Genomic DNA, 16,404 nt, shown 5'->3' with positions numbered 1-16,404 from the left:
ACCGGAATGAAATGCAACACAGTGGTGAGATGCATCATTCCCACAAATTTCATCAAAACCTGATCTGATCAGTGGTTTCTGAGATAACGCATGGGACGGACCAATGGGCGGATGAGTGAAAGAATGAACCAATAAATGATAAAGACTGATCCATAGTCCCCGCCTGATTCCTTCGTGGGGGACAATAAATAGAGCCACAGGAGACACGTAACAGCCATTTTCAGGCCAAGTGTGGACATACAGTGAAGTGATTTCATAAAATCCGATCTTGAGAATCAGATTTCAAAAGCCATGAGGAAATGCCAAGTATTACTATAGCCCATCTGAACCACCCTGATGTAATAATCCCAACCCATCTGCTGTTGAGAGTAGGTTAAAACAAACACTATCTATTTCCAAACATTATTTGCCCCAGGTCTAATGCACAGCAACATATTTAACCCTATCAATTGTCATTTGCCTGGTGAGCCCTCACCTCTCTGTACCCTCTCCACTCTGCAGGTTGAAGAGCAGAGAGGGGACGATCTTGTCCATGTGCTGGGGGTCCCAGATATTGGCCTGCAGCTCGTCGTTCACCGTCTTCCTCACCACGCCCTGCAGGCCCTTGATTCCTGCCATGCGGATCCTGGAGGAAACAATCACTCACTCAGGATCAATCTGCCAATTTATCAGACAATCAGTGAACAAGATGCATGCATGAACCATTTGTAAAATAATGTAGAATCCTTTGAAGATGGATGGTGGGGGTAATTTGAGTCCATTCCAGGATCAGTTCCAGTAGGTGTTGTAGGTTCAGAATGGCTTTTATTTTGATGTTTATATCCTCATATGTGGGCAATTGTACTATTGTAGTCATATGTTTTCTGGGAAGGCTGAGCAATAAGGACAGATGAGGAATTGTCATTGTATTTACATTTTTCAAGCTGTGGGAACTGACACAGTTATATGAATGTAAAAGAAACACTGTGTTTAATTTCTTCCATGCTCATCCTCGCAGAGTCCAGAATTCAACTGACTGGTAAATTAATCAGTAAAAGGATGAAAAAACTAAAAATAACATATTTAGCAAAACATGTTCTTGTCTATTTTTTAGTTTGTATCCCTTCCAGACCCTGCAAGGTCTCTGCTATATTTAACTGCTCAAAGACTTATAGACGCTTGGTCTATTTTCGGCAAGATATGAAGATTTCACTTTGCTTTGTTAAGAGGATATGAAGGAAATGTCCAGCAGCAGTCTAAAATAAGACTTCTTAAAGTGGTCTAAACTGAGCAGCTTCCTCGTGATTCTGCATCCTGCTCAATCAAGCATCTGTCCACTCACTTGGTGCGGATGTCAGGATCCTCGTAGCTGGAGTGGCACATCTCACTGAAGCGCGACACAAAGAAGTCATAGCTGCGGTGGTACGATGGCGTATCCTCTTCTATGTTGGCAAATTTCACAAACTGAGAATGAAAGGAGAGAAGCGAGAGAGCGAGGCGGAGGGCAGAGAGACATAGAGAGGAGGGAGGAGAATACATTTTCATGTCAACCAGAAAGTCACAGATAATGGGTAAGCCTAAACTCTAGAGGGCTAATATGTCTGCTACTCAAAAGACCAAGAAATGTATTTAGAATTTATCTAAAATGACCCTAAATCTCCATGATGAATATCTCCTAAATGAAATCACAGCCAAACCATAGCATCAAAACATTTCATTAGGAGTGAAAAGCACAGGGCAGAGGCAGGCCCTCCTACTGGGTCAGAAAATGTCACCATTTAAACACGCTGACATTTAGCTTCACACCACTCTCCAATTAATAAATTAACAACTGGCTCTCTCTCCTGCTGTACCTGAAGCGAAAATTATATGATGAACCTTCAGTTAGAAAGCTAATTACATCTATTCTGATTTAAAAAAAACACAGGCTGAATGAATGCAGGCGAGCTAAACACAGGGCTAAAAGGACGAGGGCTTGTGTAGCAACCAGAGATCTGAAGAATCCACTGGAGAATCCATTTCCTCTGTACAAAATGGGTGTTTTGACTGAAACAAAATGAAGTATCCTTGAGTAAATGAAATGAAATGAACTCCCAACTGCCTCTGTGGAGCTGCTCAGCACTCATCACTCCAAGACTGCGGTAATACTGAGCCGCTCCGGTATCGATGTGTCATTGTAACTCTCCCTCCGCCTGCAACTACTCACATCAGCATTTGCAGAAGTATGATTAAAGCCTTGTGTCTCTCCTCATCACGAAGCCATCCTTAAAGGAAACGGTTGAGTTGACTGAAACACTGATTCATTCAGAACGTGAGGCTCGTATTGAACAGCTGGCTCGTGTTGGATGAGGCTCTGCGGCGAGAGGTTTTAGGTCACTGACACAGAGTGTGAGAAAACCTGGCTGGGCTCGAGTCCTGGGGTGATAATCTCTCTTATCCTCTCCTTTCCCCTCTCTCTCTGACACTGGTCTGCTTCAGATGAGCCACGCAGTGCAGGATGAGGAGGATTGAAGCGGGCAGACTGCTGCGAGGTAGTTACTACAGATGCATACCGATGCACACGGAAATACATTGACCTATGTATTCCATGTGTAAGTATGTACAGGGACATATGTGTGTGTGTGCCTGCTGTGTATGTGTGTGCATGTTAGGGCTGCATGATTACGGCAAAAATTATTATTTTGTTCAGTCTTCTAATCTGGGTTATTAATTACGATTATTAGTCTTGATGATTTGAGGAACAAAATTATTTAACTACACCTTTTTCAACATCTTGACTATTTTCAGCTACAACAGGCACTCTAAACGCTTCAATTTTGCAGATAATCTACTATTATTATTTGTGGAAACTAGCATTATGATATAGAATTTATTCACGATTAATTGTACAGCACTAATATATGTGTGTGTGCATGTGTGCATAGTCTTAACATTTGTCTTAAATACACAAGCATGAGTGTGTGCAGGAGGGATTCATAGCAGAAAGATTATGAGCGAGGGGCTGGTGTGTCTCGTCAATCTGTGTAGATGACTAGAGAGCTTTGCCAGTGTGGTCTGCGGCTAATCTGATTTCCTTCATGTGTCCTCCACTGACCCAGCCGATAGCACTGATAGCTGCTTCCCACATCAGAGGAACAGATACTCATCACTCCCTCTCTCTCCGTCTGCCCACCACTCTCTTTCTGTGCTCTGCCTATCTTTGTCAAACACTAACACAGTGTCTCTCTCAATGTCACCATCTCTTGTGCCACAGTTCTAATATCAGCACAGTAAATATGCCCTGTCAACGTTTAATTAGATAATCTTAAATTTCCCCCTAAATCCACTGAAGTGGGTAGCTTTTAAGGAGTTGCTAAAGCACATTCGATACATCAGTGGGTAACAGTTTGAGTGTGTGGGTATTTACCTGAATTTCTATCAGTATAACAAGCCTTATTACCTTTTTTATGATTCTAGTGACAAAATATGATTGTTTGTTGTTGATTGTTTTTCTTTCTAAATTGTATGCAATTTACAATGTTTTCTGTGTTTGGCTTTTGCAGTAAATTGCGACCATTTGTCAAAATTGCAAGTCCTTATAAAGACTATTATATAACTACCTGACATCAAGTTGCACAGACATAAATGCACACACACACACACACACACTCAACTGCCTGCATCTGTCTCTCTCTCCCTCATTTTCACTAAGCCAACAACTCTGTTCCATGACCTAAAAAATTAAATCCACCACTCTTCATTTTTTTTCAATGCTTGCCACCAATTTTAGTACACTAGTCTCTTATCACAGTTGTGTGATTTTGTTGTTATTTGGAAAGTTCAGTCATTCTACTGATGTGCTTTGGGCTTCAGGTGACATGTGAAGACTGCTACTTATCTTTTGCCACAATGTTGCATGGGGTGCCAAACACTTTACCACCACTTTTCTGAAATTGTTTTGGGAAATTGTTTCAGCAGCTGAGAGGTTGTAGAGAACAGTCATGAAAACAACAGATCAACACGCTGACAAGATTAAAGTTGGTTGACGTGTGGTTTGATTGGACTGTTACATGCAGTAGTGTGTAAGTGAAATGGTGATTGGCCAAATTGCAAGCACTCTGTAGAAATTAACCACTAATGTGGCAATATTGCAATGACTGAGCAAAATGTCAAGTTCTTGCAAATATTGAGAATTAGGCTAACAACAGCTGAGGTATTGAAACACGGCCTCTCGAGACACTTTCATAAAACAGTGGTCGTACACCATAGTACTACACTTATTAACTATTATGCAGTCACAGGTGTGCACTTGTCAGATATTCTACAACAGCTTTGAATGTGATGCAGCCAATCAAAAATGAGGACCAAAACTACCTTTTTTTTTTGTTCGTTTGTTTGTTTGTTTTTTTAACCACTGCAAAAGCACAAAATCCTGGAGTTAGTCTTTAGTAGTAATATAATCCTGGATACTCACCGAGTTGGTTCCCAGGATCTGCAGGTTGGGCTTGTCTGACTCCAGCAGCTTGCGCACCATCTTGAGGAAGCTCTCCACAAACAGGTTGATGCTCTGGCAGTGGCAGGCCATCAGCAGCTGGTCCAGGGCCTCCATGGCTATGCACACATACCTGAGTAGAAGGAGAGAGAGAAGCATGGACATCTTAATGACCCCAATTTATACCGGGTGTTAAATGCAATCTGTATCTGGATATCTTATCTGGATAATTAAAAACACACATTAATGCTAAGTGTGACTGTAGACTCTGCCAGACCACCTCCAGAGGCTCGCATTATGATCGGATCTCAACACATTTACACCTGGCAGTCAGTTACAAATGCAATCTGTAGAGTGTGTTCACATGAACAGGAATCACCACAGCGTCTCCTACTAGAGAGTCGCAGAAGACAACCCCTTCTGTGGCAAAGGAAAAGTAACTACAGGCTGGTGACCCTTCACCTGACATGTTTGTTTTTGTTGACAAGAGACAGACTGGCCACCTCCCCACATACTTTGTACTGTGTGCGTGAAAAAAGAGATCCGATCACAAAGCGGACAGAATGCAAACGAGAACGCATAAAAATACCAGGTGTAAATGCAAGGCCGTGATTGGATTGTTCATTATCCAGAGACCATATACAAATTTAGATCGCATTTTAATACCAGGTGCAAATGAGGTGTATATGCTTTAGTAGGATGCATGTAATATGTTAAGTGCCTAACAGCATCTATGAAGCCTGTCACCACCTATTCTAGGTACTACTTTATAGCTACATGGCCTTCATTTTATTAAACCCCGGATCTGCATTACCTTTAACTAAGATTAATCTGATTCAGTTAAGATGATGTGTGGCTTAGAATATATATTTCAGAGAGTAAACTATGAGTGAAGTGTACACACAGTATTTGTCAGGGCAGGGACTTTGGAGCTGAATTGACAGACAGTTTCCCTGAGTCTGTATTGTTTGGCAAGCGACTGGTGATGCTCACCCATATCTGTGTCGGGCCACGTCCCTTGACAATCTCTCAGACAGGTAGGCTCCGATACGGTCCAGCTTCTCTGGAGCTGACAGGGCGTAGAATGTCAGCTTCTCCATGTTGGCCTTCACCAGCCCATCCTATGAGGGTGAGGGAGGGAGAGAAAGAGAGAGACGGAGAGCGAGAAAGAGAAAGAGAGACAAAGAAAATAACAGAATTTCAGGGTCTCATTCACAATTATTTTTTTTACTACCACATTAATAGTTCTGAGCTATCGCAATAGCTTATGCTGCGGTGTGTACGCCTACTTCTGTTCCAAACTCAAAGTATGAGAGTATAACTAGATCACCGAGTTTCAACTCCTCCTTTCCCCCTTGACCCACTTCTCTGCTCTCCAGTCTGGTCAGGGAGAGGACAGAGCTAAAAACATCTAGAGTCCTCTGAGATCCTATTTACATTCAGACAGAGCCGAGCCATGGAATCAGCGAGAGAGAACTCAAGTGTACAGGAGAGAATGGAAAGTCAAGTAAACATCTGAGATACATACGCTCTTAATAGACTAGAAAATGGTAAGATTTGATAACTTAACATTGTTGTAACGGTGGCATAAAGAGGGAGCATCGCTAGCAAGTTAGCTGTTTGTCTGTTCATAGATGTTTATCTATGCAACAAGGCTAAGTGACTATAAAAGTTTAAATTTTGTTACACAGGGTAGAACATCAGTCAGCCATTACAAAATGGAACCAAGCCTACCAGGGAAAACCCTTGATATGCACTTAAGCCTCTTCTTCCTGGCTCTGGGGCTTGTGAATGGGGCCTCATTTTTAAACATGTTCTTTGACTTTACCGTGACACAATCATACAATAAACAATAATTTCAAAGAATACGATTAAAAACGAAGGAAAATAATATATATTGCAGCCATACTTTGGTTAAAGTTAGAAATATGTTTTTTGGTATTAATATCTCAAAGAAGATTGTCGGAAATTGATGTAACCTGCCGATTTTGACATCAAGATCAGATTTCCATACAGTAAATCACGACTTTGGCTTGAATTTGGTCACAAGCTTAAAATTTGTGCGTTAAGAAATGTTCATATATCAGATCCAATGTATCTGTGTGAATAGCATCAAAGGCTATTGATTATCATCTCACACAAGTACACAGCATGCATGCACACACACACACATGCACACATACACGGAGACACACTTCATCCGTATGTGAGTGAATGTTATCAGAGAGCTCCATTATTCCCAAGATGATGGGATTACGTTAGTTACAGTTTATGTGGCAGCAGCTTAGAGCCCAAATTAGAAACCATTTTTGGGAGCACAATGTGCAGGTGCCTATGTACACGCGCGCACACACACACACACACACCAGCATGAAAGTACACAAAGATACGGTAGGGAAATGAGGTCTATGTGTACTGCTGTGTCCAATGTATTGCAGTGCTGGCAACAGATCTGACAGGTAAAGTGGGCTATTGCTGCAACAGAGGGGCACTAATGATGGGTTTTCTCTGAAACAAATCGCCTCCTTCTCCACACTAACTCTCTTTATGACTCATCCATACCAGCTTTCAGCTGATAATTGTGACGTCGTCTTCTCACCTCCACTCCTCCTAAATCTGAGACGCTATGACACTGCACCACGTTGTTACTTTTACCCAGAATTCAGCAAAGCCTTTAGCAAGCTCAAAACAATTTCTATACACTAGTGCAGTGCCCGTTCAAAACGTGCCTGTCCAGAACGGGCCGACTGCTGCTCGCAGCTTTCTCGAGAACCGCTCATGCCCGTACCGCTCGTGCCCGTAGTGCAGCTTTCTCGAGAACCGCGCGTGTCCGTACCGCTTGAGCCCCGCTGCTGCACAGAGCGCTGTCCGCTTGTTTATTCAAAGTTTAGTAATATTGAACATGTCGCGTGTCCAAATTGCACCAAATCCGACACTGCACGTCCTTGGGTCCCCAGCAATACACCCGCCAAGTGTGAAGTCGATCGTACGAACGGTTCTCGAGATATGCGAAGGACACACTCACTCACAGACAGAGATTCCTTGCTTTATAGTATGATAATCCTGCAGATGAAAGAAGGACTAGTTATCAAGCTCTCAGGAGAAACACCACTGTTCATAGGGTTAGGGTGTTGTTAAGGTGTTGCTAAAGTAAACAGGAAGTGTCAGCTGAGCTTCTTACCTCTGGGTCTTCTGGGAAGATGTTGTCTACCAGCCTCTTGTACCGAGGCCTCAGGGCCCCGCAACAACCACACACCCCTGTGGAAGACAAGAGATGGGGAGGGAGGAGGGAGAGAAAGATGGAGAGATGGTTAATCAATTAGATTTGCATGGTATGACTGACAGAAATGCAATAAAAACGGGAAGAAAGAAAAATGACATAAACATGTTGTCCCTCACGTATGATGCAGGTACCCTTTGGGCCAATCAGTAACAAGATGTGATCTGACTGGTGGTGTAGCAGTTATATGGTCTTTCAAAGTTTGAAACTGTGACCTTAAATTATAGAATCCCCATCAGGCCAATACATGTAATTTATCACGTTTGACGGGTGGACAGACGGATGGACACAGCCTGATCCATAGATCTCATTGCATTGGGGGACAAAAAACACAGGAAACATCTGCAAAAACGCATCCTTTGTCAACCACTATGCGAGAACACCAAAGTGTTCCTACATGTTGAATAAAGACCACTGATATCAGCATTGTTGAATAAAGACCACTGATATCAGCATTGGCATGGCAGCATCACCCAGACAGGATTCTGAGATTAAAAACACAAGGACAGATTCATCATCACGAAGCTGTTGGGAGACAGAAGCTTGGCACCTGCTGAGGACTGAGCAGTCTGTCCTTGCACTGGTGTTGACTCTGACAATGAAAGCCTCTATTCCCACACACAGAACTGGGCTGAGAAAAGGTGACTCTGTGCAAAGACATTTGAGGAAGGCAAGATATGGAAAGAATGTGGTCGCAACACAGTCACAGAAATGTCACTCAGATGAGAATACACACACACACAAACTCACAGATGCACACACAATGCAATGTGTGTGCAACGCAATACAAAAACAATCAAGACAGCCTTGAGGAGAGCGGTGTAACGCACAGTGCTTTGTCTGACTTTGCAGTGAGGAGAGAGCTGGCTAGGCAGCCAGTGAGAGCTGGAATCTGATTGGTCGAGGGAATTCAGCAGTGGTGAGTCATAAGGGCACCATGGGAGAATGAGGAAACTGGAGGAGGGGATAACCTCCTAAAAGCCCCAATGATGAATCACTCAACCCTTTTCAGAGCTAAGAGCATAAAATAAAGACAAAATAAGAACTCAGAAGTCATAAAAAATAGCAAAACAAAGTGGGTTACTATACTGTCAGCAATGCAGTAAAGTTTAATGATGGTATGGCAGCCTAATACACTGTGTATGATGTGATTTAGGGCATATTAAAATGAAAAAATCTGCAAAAGAAACTGCTTCCTTCCTTTCTTTCTCCCTTCGTTCCCTTGCTTTCTTCTATTCTCCCTAAGACAAAAAAAATATCCTTGTCTTGGTGTTTGGTGTTACACAGAGAGAAGCCTGTCTCTTTCACTAGTCCTCTGGCATCTTATCAGTGACCTTCACCTTGGAGGAAGGCAGTGCAGCGCAGGCAGGATGTCCTTTCAAAAGCCTTTGAATGGAGTAAAAGCCGTCGTTACCCTCTGTGTCTATCTGACTGGAGCAGGAGCCTTGGTGAATATGGGGTCAGACCGCTCAGGGCCCCAAAAGGCCACGGTGTTTCAAGGCCTCTGTCTGGTCTATAAAAGTTCGGGTAAACTCCGCAGCAGGAGCTCTGCTAGTGCTTCGGCTTATCTCTGAGAGCTCGGAGTCTATTCATAGCCCTGCTCCTCTCTCCTCCATCACTTCAAACACTAATGAGGCCTCTGCTCAACCCCCCCCCCCCCCCCCCCTCCCTTCCCTCCCTCCCTCCCTCCCCTCCCTCCCCTCCCTCCCTCCCTTCTGTCCTCCCTCACTGTCTTTGGCCCGGGGCCTGGGTGCTGGGTGTAGGAGTCACCGATGAATTAATGACAATGCAGTAGGTCCCCGGTGCAGAGAGAAAAGGGGGAGGACGGACAGTGTGACAGAGACAGAGAGAGAGAGAATGAGAAAAAGAGAAAGAGATGGAAGCGGGATGGGGGAGGAGGGTTGTGCTGTGTTGAGTGAGTCACAGATTAGTGCTACTTATTGCATCGTCTCCATCCAGTACAAATCTGTCCTGTCCTCTCTGTCAGGAGTAGGAACAATGGGATCAGATATGTGGGAAGGGGGGGCGGGGATAACATAGTGTGAACTTTTATATCTCTAATGTCCCAAAAACCCTTATGTTCAGTCAATAGTTCATGTCTTTTGTTGGATCGTTATCAAAAATGTAAACAAAAATTTGACAATATCCTCACTGCTGGAGACATACTCAGCAACTTTCAGCCACTTGTAGTTGCCATTTTATAAAAAAAATCAGTTATCTCAAGGAACCCACAGGGAACCTAGGATTTCATGAGAACCAGTATTGAACCCTATAATATAACCCCTGTAGTGATTAGCCTAGGACAGCGTGGGCTATCCAGACTTAATTGTAATAGAATGGAGAGAGGAAATTGCAGTGAACAGGAGGATACTGTCAATTGCTGGCATAGCAGTTTGTGCAGTAATGATGTAGTACTGTTCTTTAACTGTTGGCTACAAATTTTTACTGGCTTATTGAGTCCCCCGTGTTCCTTCCTTGAGAAATAATGGGAAATATCCAGAAGATTTTGTATTAGTTTTATGCTTAAACACTTAAACTCAATGGGTGCAACAATTTACGGATGTCATTTGATGCTCCTATGGTGCACTGCAAGCATCTGCATTTTACCATCTTGATGGGTAAAGTAGGTACTAAATAATATTTTCTTTGGCGTGACCTAAAAAATGTTGCACAGCCTGCTCTGTTTGTTTCTTATCTTTCAAGGCCAGCTGGTAGACCAACTTCACATTACAGTGTTAATACAGATTTTGTCCATACATCTCAACAGTTCTATGCGGCAAGCTAAATTACATGCTTAGTCTGCAGTCATTACCTTTGTAAGTCCATTTACGTCAAAAAAGGAGAGTAGTCCTTGCAGCTCCAGTAACCTCACAAAAAGCAGCCGTTCTAGCGCTCTATTGACGGTCCAAAATTAAGCACATGTTGACGTGTTAAGGTGGTCTGAGGTAAAAAAATTATAATAAATTATTTTCATTGAGGCTACAAGTATGCGACCTCTTCATTCACTCTTGCACCGCTAGCTGTGGTCAGCACCTCTCCAATACTGGTGTGCATCCTCTTCTCTCTCACTTTTGCTGCACATTATAGCATTGAAAACAACTGCCAAATATGAAAACGTGCACATCTGACACTTCCAGTGCGCTTCAGACTTTAAAATGTGTTGCAACAGCATCTTTCCCTTGCACATGGTTCCAATTGCCCCATCGCTGCTCCTAGATAATGCTGTGTACTTTTAGAGTTTCTAAAATCCAAGGAAAATGGAAAAATCACATCCTCTCTCTCTCTTTTGCATATGCAAAGGAGAGTTGTTATGTGTTTTGTGGTGTTAGGTTAGTATGCAAGTAAGGAGAGCAAAGGAGTAAGGGAGAGCAACGAGGTGGGTGGATGAGAATTCGGATGACAGTGGTGAAAACCACAGCATAGCTGGTGGTCTCACGACATCCACCCACTCTGCACAGCAAGCTAACAACACAGTCAGGGACTGGGCTGAATGATGTTCCTCCTCGATCCCGCACACACTCACACAAACACACGACAAGTTGAGGAGAGCGAAATGGAGGGACAATAAGTAAACAAGCTTTAAGTAAATGGGGGAAGAGAAGAAACAGGAAGGGGGCGGCAATCAAATACAGTTTGCCCTGGAGATGACTTTGAGGAGGGATGATACCCGTGGGAGACATGTCGCTCTTCTCTCTGTTATAAAACCATGGAGAGGAGGAAACTGCAACACCCAGAAGTGCAAGGGAAACCCTGTGCTCTGCCACTGACCTTTATGCTAATTAGAGACCCACTAAGGTCTCTGAAACCTACGCCAGAGTTGGTGACCTTTGGCCTCTGTGACCTACCTGCTTGTTTGATTGGATCCTAAAATACACATCCATACAAGATGATTGCGTGTATGAGTGTGTCTGTCTGTGTACACGTGTGAGGGCCCCAGTCCAACACCCCCTCCACCCCAACAACTAAAAATCACCACAGCAAGCAGCCAGCCAATCAAAAAGTTATTTTTAGCCCTGTAACAATGGGTTGGTGCATTAACAGATTACAGTCTCCATTTCCCCCAGGATGTCAGCTTAAAGTTTCCACATTAGGATTGAGAGAGACAGACAGACAGAGAGAGAGAGAAGAAAAAGTGTGGTAATGGGAAGGAAATGAAAGAGAGAAACAGAGGGGTAAACAGAAAAACAATATAAATGTAAAAGACATGTCCGTGCATGATAACACAAAACTCACACAGTGTTAATTGGACTCCTGCCCTCACAGGCTGGACTGGACAACAACACCACAGAACAAAGCTTTCCACCTGAGCACAGGATGAGGGTGGATCAATATCTATCACCATGGGAATCTAGCCAGGGAATATGGTACACAAACAAATTCACACATACACTACAGTTTTACCCCTACATATAGTCACCGACTGGCACCCCACCCCAAATTTGCCCCTACTGCTTTGAAAATATGAAAATAATAAGCAGAACGCACCCAATCTTACTGTCCCGCAATGAACCAAATAAGCAAGGGGACAGTATTTAGAAAGATGCCTCGTACTCTGATATGTCTTCAAGTAGCAACTGCCTCTATGATTGGAAGACACACACATACGCACACACACACAAGCACACTCGACAGCCATTTAAAAACCCTTGATGAAACACTGCTCACGCACAGAAAACCATGTATGCCTGCCCATGTCTTAGTGGGTTTATAATGGTGTGTGTGCTCCCATGTCCCTTAGTCCAGCTAAATGCCTACATACCAACGAGTCTGCCTAAGCAAAAACATAGCCCAATTTTGACTTACACGTACACACACACACACACACACAAAAGGTAGGAGTGTCAGAAGTAGCCCAGCGCTTCTTGCGTGTCATATCTGCACCTGCTGTCCCAAAGCTGCTCTGTTGTTCCCAATGTCACGTGGCGGACAAGTGTGAGTAAATATAGTCCTGACGCCCCGCAAGGAGAATATTAAACACATTTTGGATCTGTGCGTGTGTGTGTGTGTGCGTGTGAGAGATAAAATCATCAATACACATGCACAGCTTGGTTGGCAAGCTCACACACGATAAGTAGATTTATAAGTAGGCTACATTCATACACGCGTACACCACCTAGCTCAGCAAGCAAACAGCATAGGCATACACATACTGTACCTGCGCATGCACACACATACTGTATGCACACATACCTGTGCAAAATACATGAAGCTTCTCGTGATGGTTAAAAAGCGTGGTGCCCTTCAGGGGTATTATTACATAAGGGGGGGGGGGGGGGCACATCCCGCTATTTTTACATCAGCAAAGGAGAGGGACAAAACATCATGAAACTGTAGAATCATGCACTGAAAGGCGAGCACACAACCCACACATACATTCACACTTCGAGACAAGACGCCTGAAATGGGACCACAAAGCCACAAAGTGCAATCACTCAATTTATAAAAGGGAAGGCTGACTAAATATTATGGTTTTTCCCTTGCTAGTTCTGAAGACTTTGGTGTTTGTGTCGATATACAGTACATGTGTGTTGTTTTGCTCTTGAAACAATGTGCGTGTTTGAAATTGTGTGTGTGGAGCAGAGCGTTGCTGGAAAAGAGTATCCGTGCTCAGCCAGCCTACCAACCAATAAGCACAGATGCCAAGGAGCCAGGGAGTTTGAGAAAGCTGGATGGCAGCGGAGGAGAGGAGAGGAGTTTGAATATAGCAGAGGAGAGGCTGATAAAGTCATTAGGGCCAGTGTGACACTCAACCCACACAGAGTGAGACAGAAACATGAACTCCTGTCACTACGACATGCAGGGAATAACTGCCTACAAATACATAACCACCATGCCCATGTAATACTCTCTCTCTGTCCCTATCTCTCTTTCTCCATCATAACTGGCCCTACTTATTAAGCAATAGAAGTGGCTGCTTAAGGCCCCGCGACCAATACAGGGCCCCCCAACAATGATTTTCAGTTTGACTAATTCTGTCTACCACTGTACCAATAGGTGCCAAAAAAAGATTAAACTGGAAAACAAGGAAAAACATCAAGATATATAATATGTATGCCTATTGAGCTGTATTTTTCATCTATTTTGCTGGAGCAGGAAGAAATGACACAATCCAAGCCTAGTGGTTGTTCAATAAACAGCAAGTGTTCTTTAGCATATGGGTCACGGTTGATTAAATAATGTATACCTACCTCCCCCTGAAAATGACTGTGACTTAACTAAGGGACTCACCTGCTTACCTTCCTAGAAGAGCAAAAAGGAAATCAATCAGAAAATCAATGCACCTTTTGGGGAGGTGAAGGGGGCCTCGCAACAAATCTTGCTCAAGGACTCTAAAAGCCTGGGACTGGCCAACTCTCTCTCTCTCTCTCTCTCTCTCTCCCACACACACACATGTAGTGGAGGCAGACAGTTATCTATCTATGTACACCATGTCAGATTCAAAGCACCTACCGATCCAGTGTGGGCGGCAGAGAACATGCCTGATATGACGCGACCAGCACACTGATATACAGACCCACCTGCCAACAAATCCTCATGACACAAGGCCGATCCGACACGCTATGAATCACAGTCAAGCAGGCACCCACGCTGGGGTGCGAAGGACTCAAGACCATAACCATAGCTCAACACAGTACTGTATAGAACGGCCATGCTGAGCTTAATCTTCCAGTGTGCAAATTCATTAGCCTACTATGAATAACCCTTTTTCCATCAATAGTGTGCAAACTCAAAGCAGGGTAAGCCGACTGCACTATTAATTAGGGCTAATCAATGAACAAGATATCAACATGTCCTGGTAATATCAGAGCTCTACAGTAACATTGTACCAAGGAGGACTTTTGCTCATGAATTATTTTAGGAGCACAAGAAAGAAATTTCGGAGCATGTCCATCCCATATTCTGAATTCTGAGTGGCACATAATGCACCTTTTCCAATTTTCTAGGTAGCATAAATCTATTTTTAAGAGCTTATGCAACTCAAAACATTGCACTGAAGAACCATGAATACCACCAAATGATAAGAGAAAGCAAAAGAACTATAAGCTTTCGAACATATCACTGAGTCCATCATTCACAAACAAACAGCTAGCACAGCTCAAACAACAACTAGCTTTATATGCTACAAGTGTACACTATGTCACCAACAGGCTCAAATCCAATACAAGCAAACAATTTAAGTGAGTAAAAACTGTTGGACCAAATAAGCCTCTGCTATTACCGAAAATAAACATCTTCAAAGTGGTGCCTCCTTGTGAAACTGTAATTTAACAGAGCGTTATCCTCATAAGAGTCCAGTTCCCATAATGTGCTTATATGAGACGTTGCACTGGTGAGAGGTGCAGTCTGCCAGAGGAGAGATAAGAGGACATGCAATTTGGAGAATGTAGGAAAACTGGCTGAACGCTGAATGCTTCACATTGCTCACGTGCACACACAGACAAGTGCACACACACACACACACAGAGTGAAATATGATTGTCATTCTTACCGTACATCGATCGTGATGTTGGAGTCTCTCACTATAGACGCCTGCTGCCTCGTTAATGCAGTTTCAGTCGCTCACACAGACGCACACTGCTGTGCCAACAGGCACTGAAAAATGCACACACATACACACACCGCTTACTCTGGGATGAATGCCTGCACGTGTGCTAAAAGCTAAAAGGCACATAAATGCGCGCCGTGATTGGTGCAGAGCCTGGCTCAATGCAATGAATTACACGCTTCCTGACATGCACACACACACAAACACACACACAGGCATGCACACACGCACGAGGGGGCTGAAAGGCAACGTCAGAGAGAAGCGTGCCGTGATGACCTTGGATTTTCCCGTTTGCCTTCTGCAACAGTGCTCCTTCTCAAGAGGGTAGCGCAGATTTCACACACAGACGCACATAAACACATACACACACCTCCCCTCCAATCATCTTCTCACAGCCCGAGAGAGAGAGAGAGAGAGAGAGAGAGAGACGTGCACCACAGGGGTAGAGAGGGAGAAGACCTCCCACCCACGCAATCTCCTTCTCTCCCTCTCCCCGCCCCCTGCAAGCATCACTCTTTCCCATCATTAATCTTTCCATGCCTCCTGCTTTACTTCCTCGCAGTTTCTCCATGTATGCTTAAACCATTTTCTACCATATTTCCTTCCATTTTCATCAAATCAATGGCATTGTTCCTTTTCTTCTCTCTCTAAGAGATGTTAATAATATTGAAAAAGCGTTATTAACCATTGTTGGTCAAACTTAGGTGCTAATGTTAGTAAATACTGATTTCCATGTGCATCAGGGTCTTTTTGAATCAGATCATCGGAAACATCTAACTACTAGCTCATGCACTTTGAGAGGTAAGGTTCATTAGATGCCAATATCAAGCTAGGTTTTCCAATTACCCAAAAGCACTCAGCTTTCATTTCATCAGCAGAGAAAAAGATTAGGCTACTTCAGGGCAGTTTTAATGGAATTAAAGGTTGTGGTTAATTGTTCTCAGTTAGGAAAGCTAAATGAACTATTGAAAACGGATGCAGAGATGCTGTTGGTGTTTAGACTGCAGCCTGGTGCAGAATGTCACTGTCATCCATTGCGTTCATCCACTAATGGCCAGCTGTGCACCTTCACTGTTGCTTGGGGCAGGTTTATTTGCAATACTCTATTGATCCCTGGAAGGGGAAATT

At 43.5% G+C, this 16,404-nt stretch overlaps 1 protein-coding gene across 3 annotated transcripts in view; it reads right to left on the bottom strand.

The window, feature by feature from the left end:
• Positions 1–16,404, bottom strand: part of efr3bb (EFR3 homolog Bb (S. cerevisiae)) — a 41,995-nt gene that overhangs the window by 19,983 nt on the left and 5,608 nt on the right. For 2 of the 3 annotated variants that reach the window (XM_071917750.2, XM_071917752.2), the window contains 5 exons: positions 7,632–7,708; positions 5,444–5,571; positions 4,433–4,583; positions 1,322–1,443; positions 476–625 (listed from right to left, as the gene is read on the bottom strand). In XM_071917750.2, coding sequence (XP_071773851.1) covers positions 476–625; positions 1,322–1,443; positions 4,433–4,583; positions 5,444–5,571; positions 7,632–7,708 — 628 coding nt within the window. Of the gene's footprint in view, positions 1–475; positions 626–1,321; positions 1,444–4,432; positions 4,584–5,443; positions 5,572–7,631; positions 7,709–15,224; positions 15,390–16,404 lie in introns of those variants that run through there. The other variant, XM_071917751.2, reaches the window with a different exon arrangement.

Source organism: Centroberyx gerrardi, chromosome 18 (assembly GCF_048128805.1).
Source record: "Centroberyx gerrardi isolate f3 chromosome 18, fCenGer3.hap1.cur.20231027, whole genome shotgun sequence".
NCBI classification, from domain to species: Eukaryota; Metazoa; Chordata; class Actinopteri; order Beryciformes; family Berycidae; genus Centroberyx; species Centroberyx gerrardi.
Note: the sequence above shows the minus strand (reverse complement) of the source record. Positions and strands in the feature narration are given on the sequence as shown.